Source organism: Scardinius erythrophthalmus, assembly GCF_964197995.2.
Source record: "Scardinius erythrophthalmus genome assembly, chromosome: 18".
Taxonomy (NCBI): domain Eukaryota; kingdom Metazoa; phylum Chordata; class Actinopteri; order Cypriniformes; family Leuciscidae; genus Scardinius; species Scardinius erythrophthalmus.
Window position 1 is genome coordinate 19,872,729 of NC_138238.1, and position 15,908 is coordinate 19,888,636.

Genomic DNA, 15,908 nt, shown 5'->3' on the forward strand with positions numbered 1-15,908 from the left:
GAAATTTTGGTCGGCAGGAAAAATGATCCAACGAACCGTTCGGTTTGAAAATGCGTACCGAACACCGAACCGAAAGCCTCGTACCGAACGGTTCAATACGAATACGTGTATCGTTACACCCCTACTTACCACTATCTTGTTTTTTCTTATCCTCCTCTTCCTTTCTCTTCATTCTTTTCTGGCTTCCTGAAGCATAATTCCGCTTCATGATGACTGCCGAGGAGGTTTTGTATTTTGCGGCGGCAGAGATCGCGTGGTTGGCTGGCTGCTGTCAGCGACTACTGAGGGGGGCCCCCTTGAGGGGGATCCCGATAACAGTGTCATTGCACTTTACTGCATTGACCATCAAAGGGGCGCTCACACAGTTTGTCGTTGCATTTTATTCTTAACCAGTCGTTGTCTTGGGGCCCCAGGCCAGCTCGGGGCCCCAAGCAATTGCTTGGTTTGCCTGCCTTGTCGCGACGGGCCTGCCCAGGTGAATAGGGTAATACCTTTTTTTTAATAAATATCACCATGCTTCACCAGTTGATTGATTACATTAATAATTGCAAAAAAAAAAAAAAAAATGTATTACAAGTTTTCTGAAATTTTGTTTAAATATGCAAATGAGGCATTACTAATTTGCATACATTTCTAGAACAAAAATCTGAACATTGGATAAAGTCAGGTTCAAAATTCTTGTTACATTTTTTTTATATATTAGAGTCAAAGGTTTTACAGAGGGGATTTTGGATATCTCTATCTATCACTCATTTATCACATAAATACATTTTCGCCATTTTTTTAAGAATAAAATGTTGTATAAAATCAGGAACATTATATATGAACAAACCCCTCTGTAAAAACCTTCAGAATATAGATAAGAATAAAACTGTAAAGTAAGTTTGGTGTATGTAAGTGTTACTGAAATGGAGATTTTTAGCTCAATGTAGGAGAAAAAATCATTTTGATAAAACGGCCTTTAAAGATATATACTGTAATTGAAATCTACAGACGCAAATAGATAAAGTGCTCAGTTAAAAGTGTATTTTGGATGTTTTCTGTCCACTAGTCTAAAAAAACACTCTTTTTGCCTCTAGTGACTCGCCTTAAAAATCAAATCACTGTCTTACCGCAGTCCTTCTCATCAGAGCCATCCAAACAGTCCTGGTCTCCATCACAGACATATGAGTTATAGATACAGCGGTGATCTGGACACAGAAAGAAGCCAGGCTGGCAGGTGGTGATAGTGGAATCTGGAAGAGGACAGAGGAGAATGACAGTGGTTATAATTAACTTAATGTATTGCTGTGTCAAATTTGTGTACATGGGCAGTGCTAGGGCTTTTCAGAGTGCATTTTTTTTATCAAAATGTCTTTGACAATAAACATTTATGCATATTCACTGACCCTACATTGAAATTCTTCAATACTCACTGCACTGTCTCTCATCAGAACCATCGCCACAGTCGTTGAAGGCATCGCACACCCACGCTTTTGGGATGCAGTTTCCATTGGTGCAAGCGAATAGGTTGGATGGGCAGGTGGTTGGACCACGTGTGGGGCAGTTATCTTCGTCGGTACCATCACCACAATCATCATGTCCATCACAGCGCCATCTAGCAGGGATGCAATGCTTGTTCCCACAGGTGAAGGCATATGGAGAGCAGGTTGTACCTGATTAAAAAGGTGAAATGAGATGTTCATAGACATGTCTAGGTCTTCAGGTGGTGCTCAAGCACACTCACATGTTCATACACACCTGGATCTGTGCAGTTGGCTTCATCTGTTTTGTCGACGCAGTCGTTCACACCGTCGCAACGGTAAGAATTTGGCACACATCGACCCCCGTCACAGGGAAAAGCATAGTCTCCACAGTTATCATCTGGTGGGGGCTCAGAGTCATCCTTCACACAGTCTCTCTGGTTGTCCTGCAGCTTCATGCCGTAGGGACATCCACACACACGGCTGGACGCAGGCGTAGGGAAACAGAAGTGGCTGCAGCGGCCGTTTGGAATCAGATTGCATCTGCTTTTGAATACTATACACAGCAATGAGATTAAAGTAGTTGATTATCACTTACTTTGCATGTGACAAATAATACTTTACATCTAACAAGTACAAGGATATTTTTTTTTGTCCAATCTATTTGTTTATTAAAAAAACATGAATACACCTCTTCTATGATGGGAATGCATTTAAGTGCCGAATATTTTTTTTTACAAATTTTCTTGGGGTGAAAATTTTTAAAATGTCAGGGTGGCCGAACATCCAGAGCCAGATTTATTGCGGCACGTACCTATGCTCGCACGCCCAGGGGGGCCCAATTACAGTGAGGAAAACTTGTTTTAGTTTTTTTTTATTATTATTATTATTATTATTATTATTTCACTCTAATGGTAAAACAATGTAAGACAATTAATTTCTAAATTAACAAATTTTTAAATATCGGGCAGAAACCTCGTAATCTAAATTTAAATCTCTAAATCTTGTATCTCTATTGGATCTTCAAATTGTCAGTCAAACCTCATAACTACACCCGCCTCTATCGTGAATGAAGTGCCTGGAAAACCTGGTTACTAGAATAAGTACAACTTTTCTTTACTCAAGTAACTCTCTCTCTCTCTCTCTCTCTCTCTCTCTCTCTCTCTCTCTCTCTCTCTCTCTCTCTCTCTCTCTCTCTCTCTCTCTCTCTCTCTCTCTCTCTCTCTCTCTCTCTCTCTCTCTCTCTCTCTCTCTCTCTCTCTCTCTCTCTCTCTCTCTCTCTATATATATATATATATATATATATATATTATTTATTTTTTATTTATTTTTATTACAAGTAAACCCTGGTCTTGTATATAGTTATTTGTGGTCACACATGTGGACCATCTTCAACCTTGCAATAAATAAATAAACAATCACACACACAAAAAAAAAACCCTCAATTTGACACATGCAAGTGTCTGACCATATAAAGCCACAATATCAATAATATCAACTGTGACAACACAGTGTTTAATTATTGTTGAAATAAATATAAATAATAATAATTTCCTGAAAAGTATAGTGGTTTTGGATATTTGAGGTTTACGCCAGACAGCGATGATGTACTGTATGTATATAAGCTACCGGTTGTGAGGGTATTGGGGGGGACCCAAAAACTTATTTTGCCTGTCACAATATGAAGTGAATTCGGCACTGCAGACATCATAATGAATCTGTGACCATCTGCTTATCTGTGTCACTCACAGTCCTGGAGATCAGCTGAATAGGCCTTAACATTCATTATGCCTGAGATGCCCTTTCGGAGAACTATATTTTCCCCACCATCCCTCTTCCTCATTCGGAAAACAGAATTCGTCCTCCAGTCTGACACAAACAAATGATCTAACAAATGAAGGAGACAGATCAGTCAGTGACAAGTGGAACAAATCTAAAAAATGCTGGATAACAGTCTTTGTAGTTTAAAATCATCTCAACATCAACATCACAATGTGGCTTTGAGATGACTAAAGAAACACAGAAGTGACAACCTGTGTGTATCGTAAGTGAGAAAGGGTGAGTGATTTGTCCAATGCTGGAGAAGGCCTGTCGGTCAAACCCATCAATGCTCACATGCTCAATCCGGTCCAGCTGCGCATCAACCCAGTATAGCCTATCCATCCTGTGGAGCACAACAAACATCTAAGACAGCCTTTAGCCCTCTTTTTTAATTGTCCAAACTGATCTTTGTGTCGGAATGAAATATGAATGGAAAGTGAATAAACCTATCTCATTTACAAACTATTTCAGAAATCAAATGGTTTATTTTAAGAGGACTTCCTTACAGGTAGTCCACAGCAAGTCCATTAGGCCAGCCAAGTGTTGTGTTAATTAGAGGAACAGCATTGCTTCCATCTGTGTATGCTCTGGTGATCACAGCTGGACGATACCAATCCGACCAGAAGAGGTATCTAAAAAATCGCAAAATAGAGCTTTATTTAGATTATTAAGATTATTTAGTCTTATATGTAATTGTAGTTATTATGTATTTACACTACATTATAAAGATGTTTTATTTAGCACAAAATGGTATTCTGAATTATGTATTCTTGCCCATGATGTCTCATACCCTGCACTGGGGTGCACAGCAATCCCCCGGGGGTATTTCAAGTTTTTAACAACAATGTCCTGTCTTGATCCATCTGTTACTTTAAAAGCTGAGACTGTGCGATAGGTGCTGGATATCCAGAAGAGGATCTTAGAGGTCCAGTCAAATGCCATTGACTCCACAGAGCCCACTCTGTAACCGGTCAGGATCTCATGATCTGAGAAATAACCACAAAATAAAGATTTTTATATTTTATTAAAATGTTAATGAAAATGGTGAAAATCCATTTGCTAATTTTATATATGAATTCAATTTTATTTATTTTTATAAATATTTAAAATTAATTTAAAATGTAATAAATACTACATTTATGGAATTTTTCCATGTTTTATTTATAATAGCAGATTAATTTTAACATTGCTGTTTGGATTTAATCAAAGATGTTACTTTGCATAAAAAAGTTTGAAAATCACTTAAAAGTTTAGTATCCAAATGTTAAAAAACAACAACAAAAAAGCTGCGTGTTTTCCGGTGACTCACTGGTGCCATTGATGGGTGATTTGTAAATGAGCTGCCGCATTCTGTCATTGTAGAACACTGTCTCCACTGAGCCATCATACTCCACTCCAGAACCAGAGAAGGTTTCGGCCATGCCAGCGAGCGGCAGGGTGACATCCTCCTGAGAAGACACGTTAAGAGGAATCCCCCTGACCGCTTGTGCAGTAGCCACCAGCAAATAATCTTTAATCTCTGAAAGAGACAGACATGTTTGTTTCAGAGGATCTGGTGCAGTTGAACTGAAAATAAAGCCTGTGAACAAACAAAACAAACAGTGAGGTTCATGATTTGCCGGGCAGGCTCTATCTGTCACTCACTAAAGCAAGTGTGGCGGTCATCCTGGAGGTCGTATCCTAGGCGACACTTGCAGCGGTAACCCAGTCCATCGTTGTCAGTGCGGTGACTCAGAAGGCAGATTTGCTGACACCCGCCATTGTGTCTGCCACATGGGTTTATCACTGCGGTCAGAAAAGGCCAATTATGATGTATACTTAGCATTGGCCTTGTTAATTTTGTGAGTATTTTATAGTTTGTATTATAAACATTCAACTTTGTCTCACCGAAGGGCTGAAGAGCTGGATGGGAAACCACAATTTGTCCAGGCCTGTTAGTGGAGCGGTAAAGAAAAGTCGGGTCACTGCCATTGAAGCGGTTGGTTCGAATCACACCCATCTTGACCCAGTCAGTGAAAAAGGCATGGTTCTCGAATACCGAAATCCCAAAAGGATGGGGGACCTGATGACCTCCATTCAGCACTGTTTTCCTGGAGGCACATTTGAGAGTACAAATATAAACATAAATTTAGCAATCAGTAAAAAAAAAAAAAAAGCACTATATCAGTGGTTCTCAACCCTTTTGTCTACAAAGACCCCCATTGCCATTGTCAATGTTTAAAAGGCCCCATGACAGTAAATTTCTCATAATTTACTCGATAAGGATTTTAAAAATCCTTGAATGATCCTATGAACGATTGATAAAATGTCCATAAGCACAAACATTTTTCCTAAATGCATCCCACTTTATAAATCGCATTTCATTTTAAATTTGAAAAAGTTTGTACACATGCTCTTCAGTTAGCGTACGCATAAGAACATCTACAAATCAGTTTTTTTCTGAATAAATCACAATTTGTTCCTTACTTTTGACATAGGATGAAATCCACTGAATTTGACCAAATCCCATCAAAGTGTGTTTCATAAATATATAAAACTATTTTTGAGGGGATGCAATAAAATAAGAAATATCCTGATTTGTAATTGTTTTGCCTTATTTTAAATCATTTTAGGTCATATTGAGGATATTGGATATTTGCTAAGGCCTCCTAGTGGGCTCTGGCCATCTGGTTGAGAACCACTCATTTACATGATCCTAAAAGGTTTAAAATAGCTGGTTGCGGAGTATAATACCTGTCCAAGCCACTATATGTGATGGTCTCTACCAGGTTAAAATGGCTGTCTGTCCAGTAAACTCTTTTGGTAACCAAATCCAAGGTGATTCCAGTAGGGGAACCCAGTCTGGTCTTAACCAACTCAAACCGGTTACTACCATCCATGAAGGCCCGCTCCAATTTTACATTATCTGTGTTATAGCCAGTGTCTGTGAAGAACATGTATCTGTAGGAGACAGGATAGAGCAATCAGACAAAAAGGTAGATGAGTTAAAGTTTCCTTTACAACACACTGAATCAAATCCACACACAAACTGTACTTACCCCACAGTTGGGTCCAGAGCAAGCCCGTGAGGAGTCACCAAGTTTTCTGCGATCAATGTGACACGGTTTCCCCCATCATAATCACATGCTTCAATTCTCTCCACACGTTCCTCAACCAGGTAGAGCTTGAAGTTGATCCAGTCCACAGCCACATTCTGGGCATTATGCACTGCTTCAGATAGCACCTCCTTCTTATCACTACCATCAAAATTTATGGAGTAAACCTGAAAGAAAATTTGTTGTTGTTTTTTGTGAACATAACTGTATTCACATTTACAGTACATTGTAATTTCACACTATAAACCATCAAACACCTTCTGAGAATTGGTATCTGTCCAGAAGATCCTTTGAGTGTGCCAGTTGTAACCAACACCAACAGCGTAACCTTTACCATCTGATTGGACTAGAAGTCTGATAAACCGCCCATGTATATCTGCCATCTTGATATCACGCCCATCTGTGAAGATCAGCTGTGGTAAACCCCCTGTGAGGACCAAGAAGACAAGAGACATTACAACGTACTATTGAAAATGTAGATACAATTCTAAAACGCTGTGTGCAGCCTAAAAAGTGAAATAACTGTTGACTATAATACTATAACATTTGACTATATGAATATACCATTTCTATTTTTATCTGCATTATATTACTAAATTACATATTTTACAAAATTTCTTTGAATGGGATTCCTAGTACTATGGGAAGGGCTGCTGTGATCCTGTATTACAATTTCGAACTCAAACAGTTACATTAGAATTAAATTTAGAAATACCATTCATTAAGGCAAGCATTATGTTTGACACATTTGAGCATCTTAAAAGCATTTTCAGTTCAATTTTCCACTCACCTGAAATATTGGCCTTGCAGACATGACCCTGCTCCAGGAAATATCCATCAGCACAGCTGCAATGATGTGTGCCTGGGCGATCCTCACAGAAATGATCACAGATACCCCAAATTTTACAGTCATCATAGTCTGAGGATGAACCACATACATGGGTCAATGACGTGATTCATTTCTTTTGTCCAGATTTATTAAGTTAATCATAAATGCATTCATACTTACAATGACTTGAATACATTTTACATTTCTGAATTAAAAGTAATTTTGATATTTTTGTTGGGATTAAAGTCATGTCTAGGTGGTGGAAAAGTCCAGAGATTGTACATAATTTCACTTTTAAAAAAGCAGTAAATCTGTCTAAAAATATGATTAATATTTAAACTTTTGTCCATCAAATCAAAGTGCTGCAAAACCAAGCTGCAGAAAGCCATTTTATTGTCATGTGACAAGAAGCCATTTTGTTCCCGAAAACTATATGAAAACTATAATACCTAAAATTCTTTTTTTTTTTTTTTTTTAAACAACAATGATTATGTATTCTCACATCAGAGGTGTAAAGTCCAGGTTCAGAAAGTAAAAGTCCTCATCAGTACTTTGTTCCAATCACCTGGATTTGCTAATTCAGCCAGGAGATAGAACTAATTAGTGAAATCAGCTGGCTGAGTTCATGGGTGGAATAAAAATATGGCAGGACTTCTACTTTCTGACCCCTGGATTATACAACTCTGTCTCACATGCATTTGTGTTGTAAGGTATAACATTGTATTATCAAAAATGTATGAAAGCAGTCTGAATACAAAAATTACATTTCTGAGAACTTGCATTTCTACTTGCATTTTGAACTAGATTTTTAAAGGATTTCTCCTTTTCATAATCTCAGACAACCTCATTAGTCATTAACCCAGTGGTTCTCAACTCCAGTCCTCGGGACCCGCTGCTCTGCACATTTTGTATGTCTCTCTTATCTGACACACTCAAATCAGTTCATGGAGTTTCTCATAACGAGCTGATGATCTGGTTCAGGTGTGTTAAATAAGGGAGACATACAAAATGTGCAGAGCAGTGGGTCCCGAGGACTGGAGTTGAGAACCACTGCATTAACCCACATGCTAAATAAGTCTTAAAGTGCTAATCCAATAAATTAAGGGTTATTCTAAAAAACTGGATTGTATAAACTCACAGAGATTATTCTGTCTAGTATAATGTGGTATTATCCAGATTTAGATAGAAATATTATCTGTAATCAGATAATAAAGGGGTCTCATGCACTGACCCACACAGGTGCGGCTGTCATTGGCCACAGTGAAGCCATCGGGACAGTAGCAGGCTCCACCCTGCGGGCTGGGATGACAGCGGTACTCACAGCTCAGAGCAGAACACTGGTTTAAACCTACAGGACAGAGAGTGTTATGAGAGGTAGTTAGTTACTGTAAGTATCTGGGGCAGCTGAGTGATCACAGCCTGTCTGTCACATGCATAACATATTAAACACATCAAAGAACATCTGGTCATCATGAGTATTATAATAAAATGTGACTTTAACCTTTACATGTGACTGAAATAAAAACTCAATACACATAAATACTCAATAAAATACTCTAAATTGTCCTGTAATCAGGGATCCCCCATCTCATACACCACTGAAAGACATTTATGTTATGACCTGTGTATATATGATCAGGAAAATAAAGTAAAATAATGATAATGTTATAATTAACTTGCTATATCCATTAAATGTATTTTAAAAAAAAAAGTACTAAGAAGTGGAAGAAATATCAGAATTTTTAAGTAGGCCAGTCCTATTTACTTCAAATCTACTTTACTCTTTCCATTATCTGAATTTCCTGGCTATCCGTGTTTTCACTGTTATACACGGTAGGGGGCGCTATTACGCATCTTCTGAAAGAGTACCGAATCCCCGGATCAAAACACAGGTGAAGAAAAGCAGAAAAAAGTGATAGAGGATTTCCTTATGCAGATGTAAAACAGCGCGATCATCAAACATTAAACAGCATATAATTCAAAACTGTCTAACGTTATTGAATGAAATGACGAACACAAGAACCGTGAAGCTTTGATGGACTCGATATAACTTACTCATCATAAGTATTTTGATCATCATTCTAAATCCCGATCTGGACGTAGTCTTTGACAAAAATGCGATTTTTTTTCAGCTTTTTGTTTAATACTTTGCCTTTTTTTAATTAAACTTACCTACATTCAAGTGTTGATTAAAAAAGGTGGCTGCTCTGTCGAGTCTTCGTCGTCGGTTAGGAACCTTGGTGTGCTCTTTGATACCAATCTTTCATTTGAAAGTCACGCGTCTAGTATCTGTAAAACCGCATTTTTCCATCTTAAAAATATATCTAAATTACGCCATATGCTCTCATTGAAAAATGCGGAACAATTAGTTCATGCGTTCATGACCTCAAGGCTAGATTATTGTAATGCTCTACTGGGTGGTTGTCCTGCACGCTTAATAAACAAACTACAGCTAGTTCAAAACGCAGCAGCTCGAGTTCTTACCAGAACCAGGAAGTATGACCATATTAGCCCGGTTGTGTCAAAACTGCATTGGCTGCCTAATAAACATTGCATCAGTTTTAAAATATTGCTGATTACTTACAAAGCACTAAATGGTTTAGCTCCGCAGTACTTGAGCGAGCTCTTAACGCATTATAGTCCTTCACGTCTATTGCGATCTCAAAATTCCTGCCAGTTGATAATACCTAGAATATCAAAATCGACTGCCGGCGGTAGATCCTTTTCCTATTTAGCACCAAAACTTTGGAAGAGTTTTCCTAACATTGTCCGGAAAGCAGACACACTCTGTCAGTTCAAGGCTAGATTAAAGACACATCTCTTTGACCTAGCATTCACATAATACATTATAGACTTCTATAATTTAATGTTAGGCTGCATAGATTAGGTCAGCCAGAACCGGGAACACTTCCCTTAAATCCTGATGTACTCGTTACATCATAAGAAGAATGGCATCTACGCTAATTTTAGTTTGCCATCATTTGAAAGCCATCAGCGTTTCTCACAGGTTCGCGTTTAAAGTCTGTGTAGAGAGAATGGTGTCGTCTTAGCGGCCCCTAATTTAATAACAAATGATTGTTGCGACGGAAGCAAATCAATCAAAACTAACTTTAGCTGGAAAATAATAAAATAATTATTTATTATTAATAATTAAATAACCGCTATAAAGCCAAAACAATCTCTGTTACCTTAAATTATACGCTTATCTCTGTAAAGCTGCTTTGAAACAATCTACATTGTTAAAAGCGCTATAAATGAAGATGACTTGACTTGACTTGAAGCTGTAATAAAATGTTTTTAAAATGCAAAGAGTTAAAGTACAATTAAAGGTATATTTCAAGTATAAAAAAAACATTGTAGTATATATATAGTTTACTATTTATATATTATTTTTGCACTTTAAGTATGATGTTGTGTTCAGAAAACTTACAAGTATACTTGTGGTATAAAACTACTAAACTAGTAGTATTCACTTCAAAGTGTACTTTCATAAACTAAAAAAAAATTACTACTAGTATACTTGTAAGTTCACTAGTACAGATGCAGTACAAATGAGAAACAGGGTAGTTGTGAACTAGTTGTGCACTTTAAGTTCACTAATGTTACACTTACAGTATACGTACACTTAAACGTATACTTTTATATACTAAAAAGTGTCCCCCAAGTAAGTAGTATTGAAATAGTACACTTACAAGTATACTACTAGTACACTGATATTAGTATACTTACTACATTAACTATTATATTAAATTAAATATACTTATTATTAATAATAATAATTATGTAAAAAAAAGAATTTAATTTAATCTCTTTTAGGTATTTACCGCAGGTCAGATGTGCTGTAGTGTTGCTCTCATCTGTTCCACCAGGGCAGTCAGGGTGTTCATCACACACTTTGTTTATGGGCACACACATTGAAGAACCAGGACAGGGCCATTCACCAGGGTAACAGTCTCGGATACCTGGGTCTGAAGGTATGAAATCCTCAACATTTAGGTTTAACTAATTAATCATATGTTTTTTACTATAAAATAGATGTGACTGAATCTGTTGCATAATGACAGGAGAGAGGAGGTGTCAGTCTCACCACATCCATTTTCATCGCTAAAGTCTCCACAGTCGTTGATGCCATCACACACCCACTGCTGAGGCATACATCGCCCATTACTGCAGGCGAACTCTGACCCAGCACAGGTCCGATACTCTGGCAAAGAAGACAACACAGCAGTGCTTTATGTGGCATGTACTATGGTATACATGGTAGTCAAAAGTACATGGTACTACCATGTCCAAAAATCAGGGTATTAGCAGATACCAAAAACATTTTGGTACTTGTATTAATGACCTAATGTATATTTTGACTGATTACAATACATATTAAGAACCAAAAACTCCCATATTCACTTTCTGATACATTAACGTTCTCTAATGCCAGTAGCTTTGGTAGAATAGGTGAGGTGTATTGTGGGACTCACCACAGTTTTGCTCATCACTGTTGTCGCCACAGTCATCCCAGTGATCACAGACGAAGGGCATCGGGATGCAGTATCCACTGGCACATTCAAACTGATGCGACTGACAACGCCTCGCTGTTTCAGGGAAGGAAGACAAAGAATATGGAAGGATGGTCAAATGTTGAACATTCATCTGAACATGCTTTACTGGCATCTTTGATTGATAGTACACTCTCGCTCACTGCAGTTGGATTCATCTGATCCATCTCGACAATCTAGTGTCCCATCACAGTGCTGAGTGTTGTTATAGCATGCACCGTTGGCGCATGTCTTCTCTGTGCAGGCGGGGTAATCTGGATTCAACAAGAAGAAATGTGATGCATTTTATTGGCATTCCAAAATCTGATGATTTTTTTTTCATTACCTACCTACCACCAGCATACCATATTAAAATGGTAACTGATTTATCTTGAGATTTAATGTGTATTGGACAATTAAAAGTGGTCATATGCCTTTTGTCTTGTAAAGATAACATTGCTAAAGACCTTTGTAACGTTCATCAGAGGCCTGTTTGCAATAAATTTTAGTTTTTGAAGTTCACTCTGGATCAAATAATATCATTAACAAGTATATGTTATATATGTTAGATTATTAAAAAAAAATATTTATTGAAATGATACTTTTAATTTTCTAACTTTATGAGAATTTTTAAGCTTCTATATATTGAACAGCAAGAGTCTGTACTGCTACTGAAGTAAATGGCAAATTTCTTTCCATTGTACAGTAGAAAGAGATGTTCTTACTGCCACCATATTTATTTAAAAGTTTTATAGGCCTAGGCTGCATTATTTTGTTTCCATGATGGAAGTGTTAAAATAAACATGCACATTTGTTACTAAACAGATGTTTGAGCCTCATTACCTTTTTTTATATTTGCATATTTGCATTTAATTTAGGACTAATATTGTGTTCAAAAGTTTACATACACCATGCAGAATCTGCAAAATGTTAATTACTTTAACAAAATAAGAGGGATCATTCAAAATAAATGTCTTTTATTTATTTAGTACTGTCCTGAATAAGATATTTTACATAAAGGATACTTACATATACTTTTTTACAACAAAAATGAACCATCACTGAACTGGACTTAAGCTGGACTATGACGCTATTTTCTTCTAGAAACAAACTTTGTTGCATTATTTTCCTGTTATCACAGTAAAGCTGCTTTGAAACAATCTGTATTGTAAAATGTGCTATATAAATAAAGGTGACTTGACTTGACTTACATATAATCCACAAGACAAAATGACCCTGTTCAAAAGTTTACATACCCTTGATTATTAAAACTGTGTGTCGTTACCTCGATGAACCACGGCTGTTTTTTTGTTTTGTGATGGTTGTTCATGAGTCCCTTGTTTGTCCTGAGCAGTTAAACTGTCCAACGTTCTTATGCATACAACCATATGTAAACATTTGAACAGGGTAATTTTTATAAATTCAGCTATTATTTTGTCTTGTGGACTATATTATGTAAACATATTTTATGTAAAACATCTTATTCAGGACTGACAGATGTCCTGACAGATGACAGATTTTTCAAAATTACTATATACTGATAAATAGGTGCCTGTTTAAAAAAGAAAATAAAATAAAAACTTTTTTTTAATTTTACAGTATAAAGAAACATTCTTACTGCAGTTGTTCTCATCCGAGTTGTCCACACAGTCTGATACATGGTCACATCTGTATTGTTTGGGAATGCACTGCCCTTCTCGACAAGTGAACTGGTTTGGGCTACATGTCTGACCACCTTAGAAAACAAACAGTAGGGTCATGTTAATACTCCCATTTTAATTGCTGAATTAACTGTATTATTTCAGTCATTTAAGGCACATGTAGACATACTGCAGGCTCTTTGCTCATCGGAGCCATCAGTGCAGTCCGGCTCTCCATCACATACAAACGCTTGAGGAATACACTCCCCTCCTGTCAGGCACTTGAACTCAACAGAGCTACAAGTTGATATAGCTGAAAATACAATGAGAAGATGTATGAAAATATTTCCTGTGCATAATAATAAAGTGCATTACATTTATGCATTTGGCAGATGCTTTGACATGACATTGTCATGGGTCAGTCCAACAAGTCAGTGTTCACCCAACGATACTCACGACAGTTCAGTTCATCGGAGTCGTCCGTGCAATCCTTTGTTCCATCACACCTCCAGTTTTGATTTATACATTGACCATTACTACACTGGAACTGACCGCTGGTGCACTGACCTGCTCAGAGAAGTATGGGTTAATTTTCTCTGACCAGCAATCTAATTTGACAAAACATCACTTGGCACATGTGCCAATTGGACATATGACAATCTATTATGTGTCCATATAGTCAAAAATTTAAATACGTTTAAATAAATACAATTTTAAAAAGTGTTGTTGCTGGTTTGATAGTTGGGCGTCACTGCTCAGGTCCAACTTATTATAGATTTCTTGAGTCAGGAAAAATGCCAGATGCGAAACTACAGGTTGGTGTTAAATGAAATCTTAATGACCCTGACTTAAGTTTTTATGGCAATTTAGGGAAAAAAAATCACTTTTGCAAGGAATAACTTTTCAATGAGTAACTCTGTTTATGGATTTAGGAGCTACCGTGTAGAACATCTGAACCTCATGCGATTGTCTTGTAAAATTTGCTATAGCCTAAACCTACTCATTTTGTTGTTGGGGTTACAAAAAAGGTTGCAACGGCGCTAACTTTTTCAGTGGCCTAACCATAGGGCCTAACAGAAGAATGATAATGTAGATCATCCAGTATAAATAGCTACGTATTTATCCAACGAGAAGCGTTGTAGCGCGTACAAACGCTAGCTCTGTTTTTATTTTGGATAAAATATAATTATGCTACCTAAACTGTCTCACATTTGTTGGCGTGACAATTTAGATTAATTCTAGTGAATCGGTTCAGCCTAAACGTGCCCCCATACAGTCATTATGAATCGGTCCGTTCAAATGAGATTCCCAAAAAATTATTCAACAATTCGAGCCTCTGTTCTATGTACTATTTCGACTCGGCTGCGGATTTTTATTTTTTTTTTGTAAACTCACCTTTTCAAATATGGTATGTCATCCTAAGTATTCATTCATTAAAAAAAAAAAAAAAAAAAAAAAAAAAAACTTAATTGTTTTTTGTTTGTTTTGTTTTTTTGGCCAACAATTAACTTTATAAATCCTATTGGATAGTTGGATATAGATCTAGATATAAATATAGATTTAGTGGATATATATATATATATATATATATATATATATATATATATATATATATATATTCAGTTCCAGTGTAATATATATATATATATATATATATATATATATATATATATATATATAAACAGTGATTCCTTAAGCATTTAAATTAAGTTAGCTTATTGTTTGTAGAGTTTCCCTGAAAGAATGTTGTTTCATCAGTTTAACTCAGGATGTTAATGCCAAATTTTTTTTTTTTTTTTTTTTTTTGGGATGAAGTTAATGTGTGCTCCAAAATGGCAAAATGGACAATAAATCCTTGAATCATTGCTCAAATTGTTCACACTGAAAAAAAAAATGGAAAAAAAATGAGAGTATTGAGAGTATTGGATTTCACAGCTTCCTTCTACTTTGTATTGTTTGTTGAATAATTATCAAAATCTAATCATTTATATAAGATATGTTATTACAGATTATAGTGTTAAATATATTCTACAAAAGGATTACTGAAAAAAAATCATCCAAACACACTCATATTTTCAAGTGCAAATACTGTACAGCAATATATATATATATATATATATATATATATATATATATATATATATATATATATATATATATATATATATATATATATACAGAATACAGACAAAGAATTATGAAAGCAAATATTTCAATATTTCAATTTTATATTAAACATACCTTGCACAATGGAGGGTCCATGGATTAAAAATAGCACTGCTAAAACATAAAGACCTAATATGTCCATTATTGTTTTATTTGGTCGAAACTTTTGCAGAGTTGAGGATAGCAGGCCATAGAATGAGAAGAACTCTACACGTCTAGCTCTGTAACTGTCTCAGTATCCATCCAAGGTGAGTTTGTCTCCAGACCACAAAGGTCCTTGATAAGCTTTTCTCTTAAAATAAGCAAAGACTGGATGAAAGAAACAAAGGTGCAGCCCTTTATGACCCTGACTCTGTATGACT

General features: G+C 36.3%; 1 protein-coding gene across 1 annotated transcript in view; it reads right to left on the bottom strand.

Moving 5' to 3' along the window:
• The window catches only part of lrp2b (low density lipoprotein receptor-related protein 2b), a gene marked incomplete at its 5' end in the record, with an annotated part of 68,581 nt that extends 52,893 nt beyond the window's left edge, over window positions 1-15,688 (bottom strand). Inside the window, 23 exons of the mRNA XM_081391943.1 lie at window positions 1,113-1,235; window positions 1,416-1,655; window positions 1,741-2,019; window positions 3,213-3,350; window positions 3,497-3,627; window positions 3,791-3,916; window positions 4,075-4,270; window positions 4,594-4,803; window positions 4,929-5,069; window positions 5,172-5,374; window positions 6,018-6,224; window positions 6,323-6,546; window positions 6,637-6,806; window positions 7,170-7,298; window positions 8,440-8,556; window positions 11,033-11,176; window positions 11,296-11,412; window positions 11,684-11,797; window positions 11,905-12,015; window positions 13,359-13,475; window positions 13,571-13,693; window positions 13,837-13,947; window positions 15,622-15,688. Of these exons, the coding sequence (XP_081248069.1) occupies window positions 1,113-1,235; window positions 1,416-1,655; window positions 1,741-2,019; window positions 3,213-3,350; window positions 3,497-3,627; window positions 3,791-3,916; window positions 4,075-4,270; window positions 4,594-4,803; window positions 4,929-5,069; window positions 5,172-5,374; window positions 6,018-6,224; window positions 6,323-6,546; window positions 6,637-6,806; window positions 7,170-7,298; window positions 8,440-8,556; window positions 11,033-11,176; window positions 11,296-11,412; window positions 11,684-11,797; window positions 11,905-12,015; window positions 13,359-13,475; window positions 13,571-13,693; window positions 13,837-13,947; window positions 15,622-15,688 (3,538 nt within the window). The remainder of the gene's footprint in view (window positions 1-1,112; window positions 1,236-1,415; window positions 1,656-1,740; window positions 2,020-3,212; window positions 3,351-3,496; window positions 3,628-3,790; window positions 3,917-4,074; window positions 4,271-4,593; window positions 4,804-4,928; window positions 5,070-5,171; window positions 5,375-6,017; window positions 6,225-6,322; window positions 6,547-6,636; window positions 6,807-7,169; window positions 7,299-8,439; window positions 8,557-11,032; window positions 11,177-11,295; window positions 11,413-11,683; window positions 11,798-11,904; window positions 12,016-13,358; window positions 13,476-13,570; window positions 13,694-13,836; window positions 13,948-15,621) is intronic.
• Window positions 15,689-15,908: the final 220 nt, after the last annotated feature.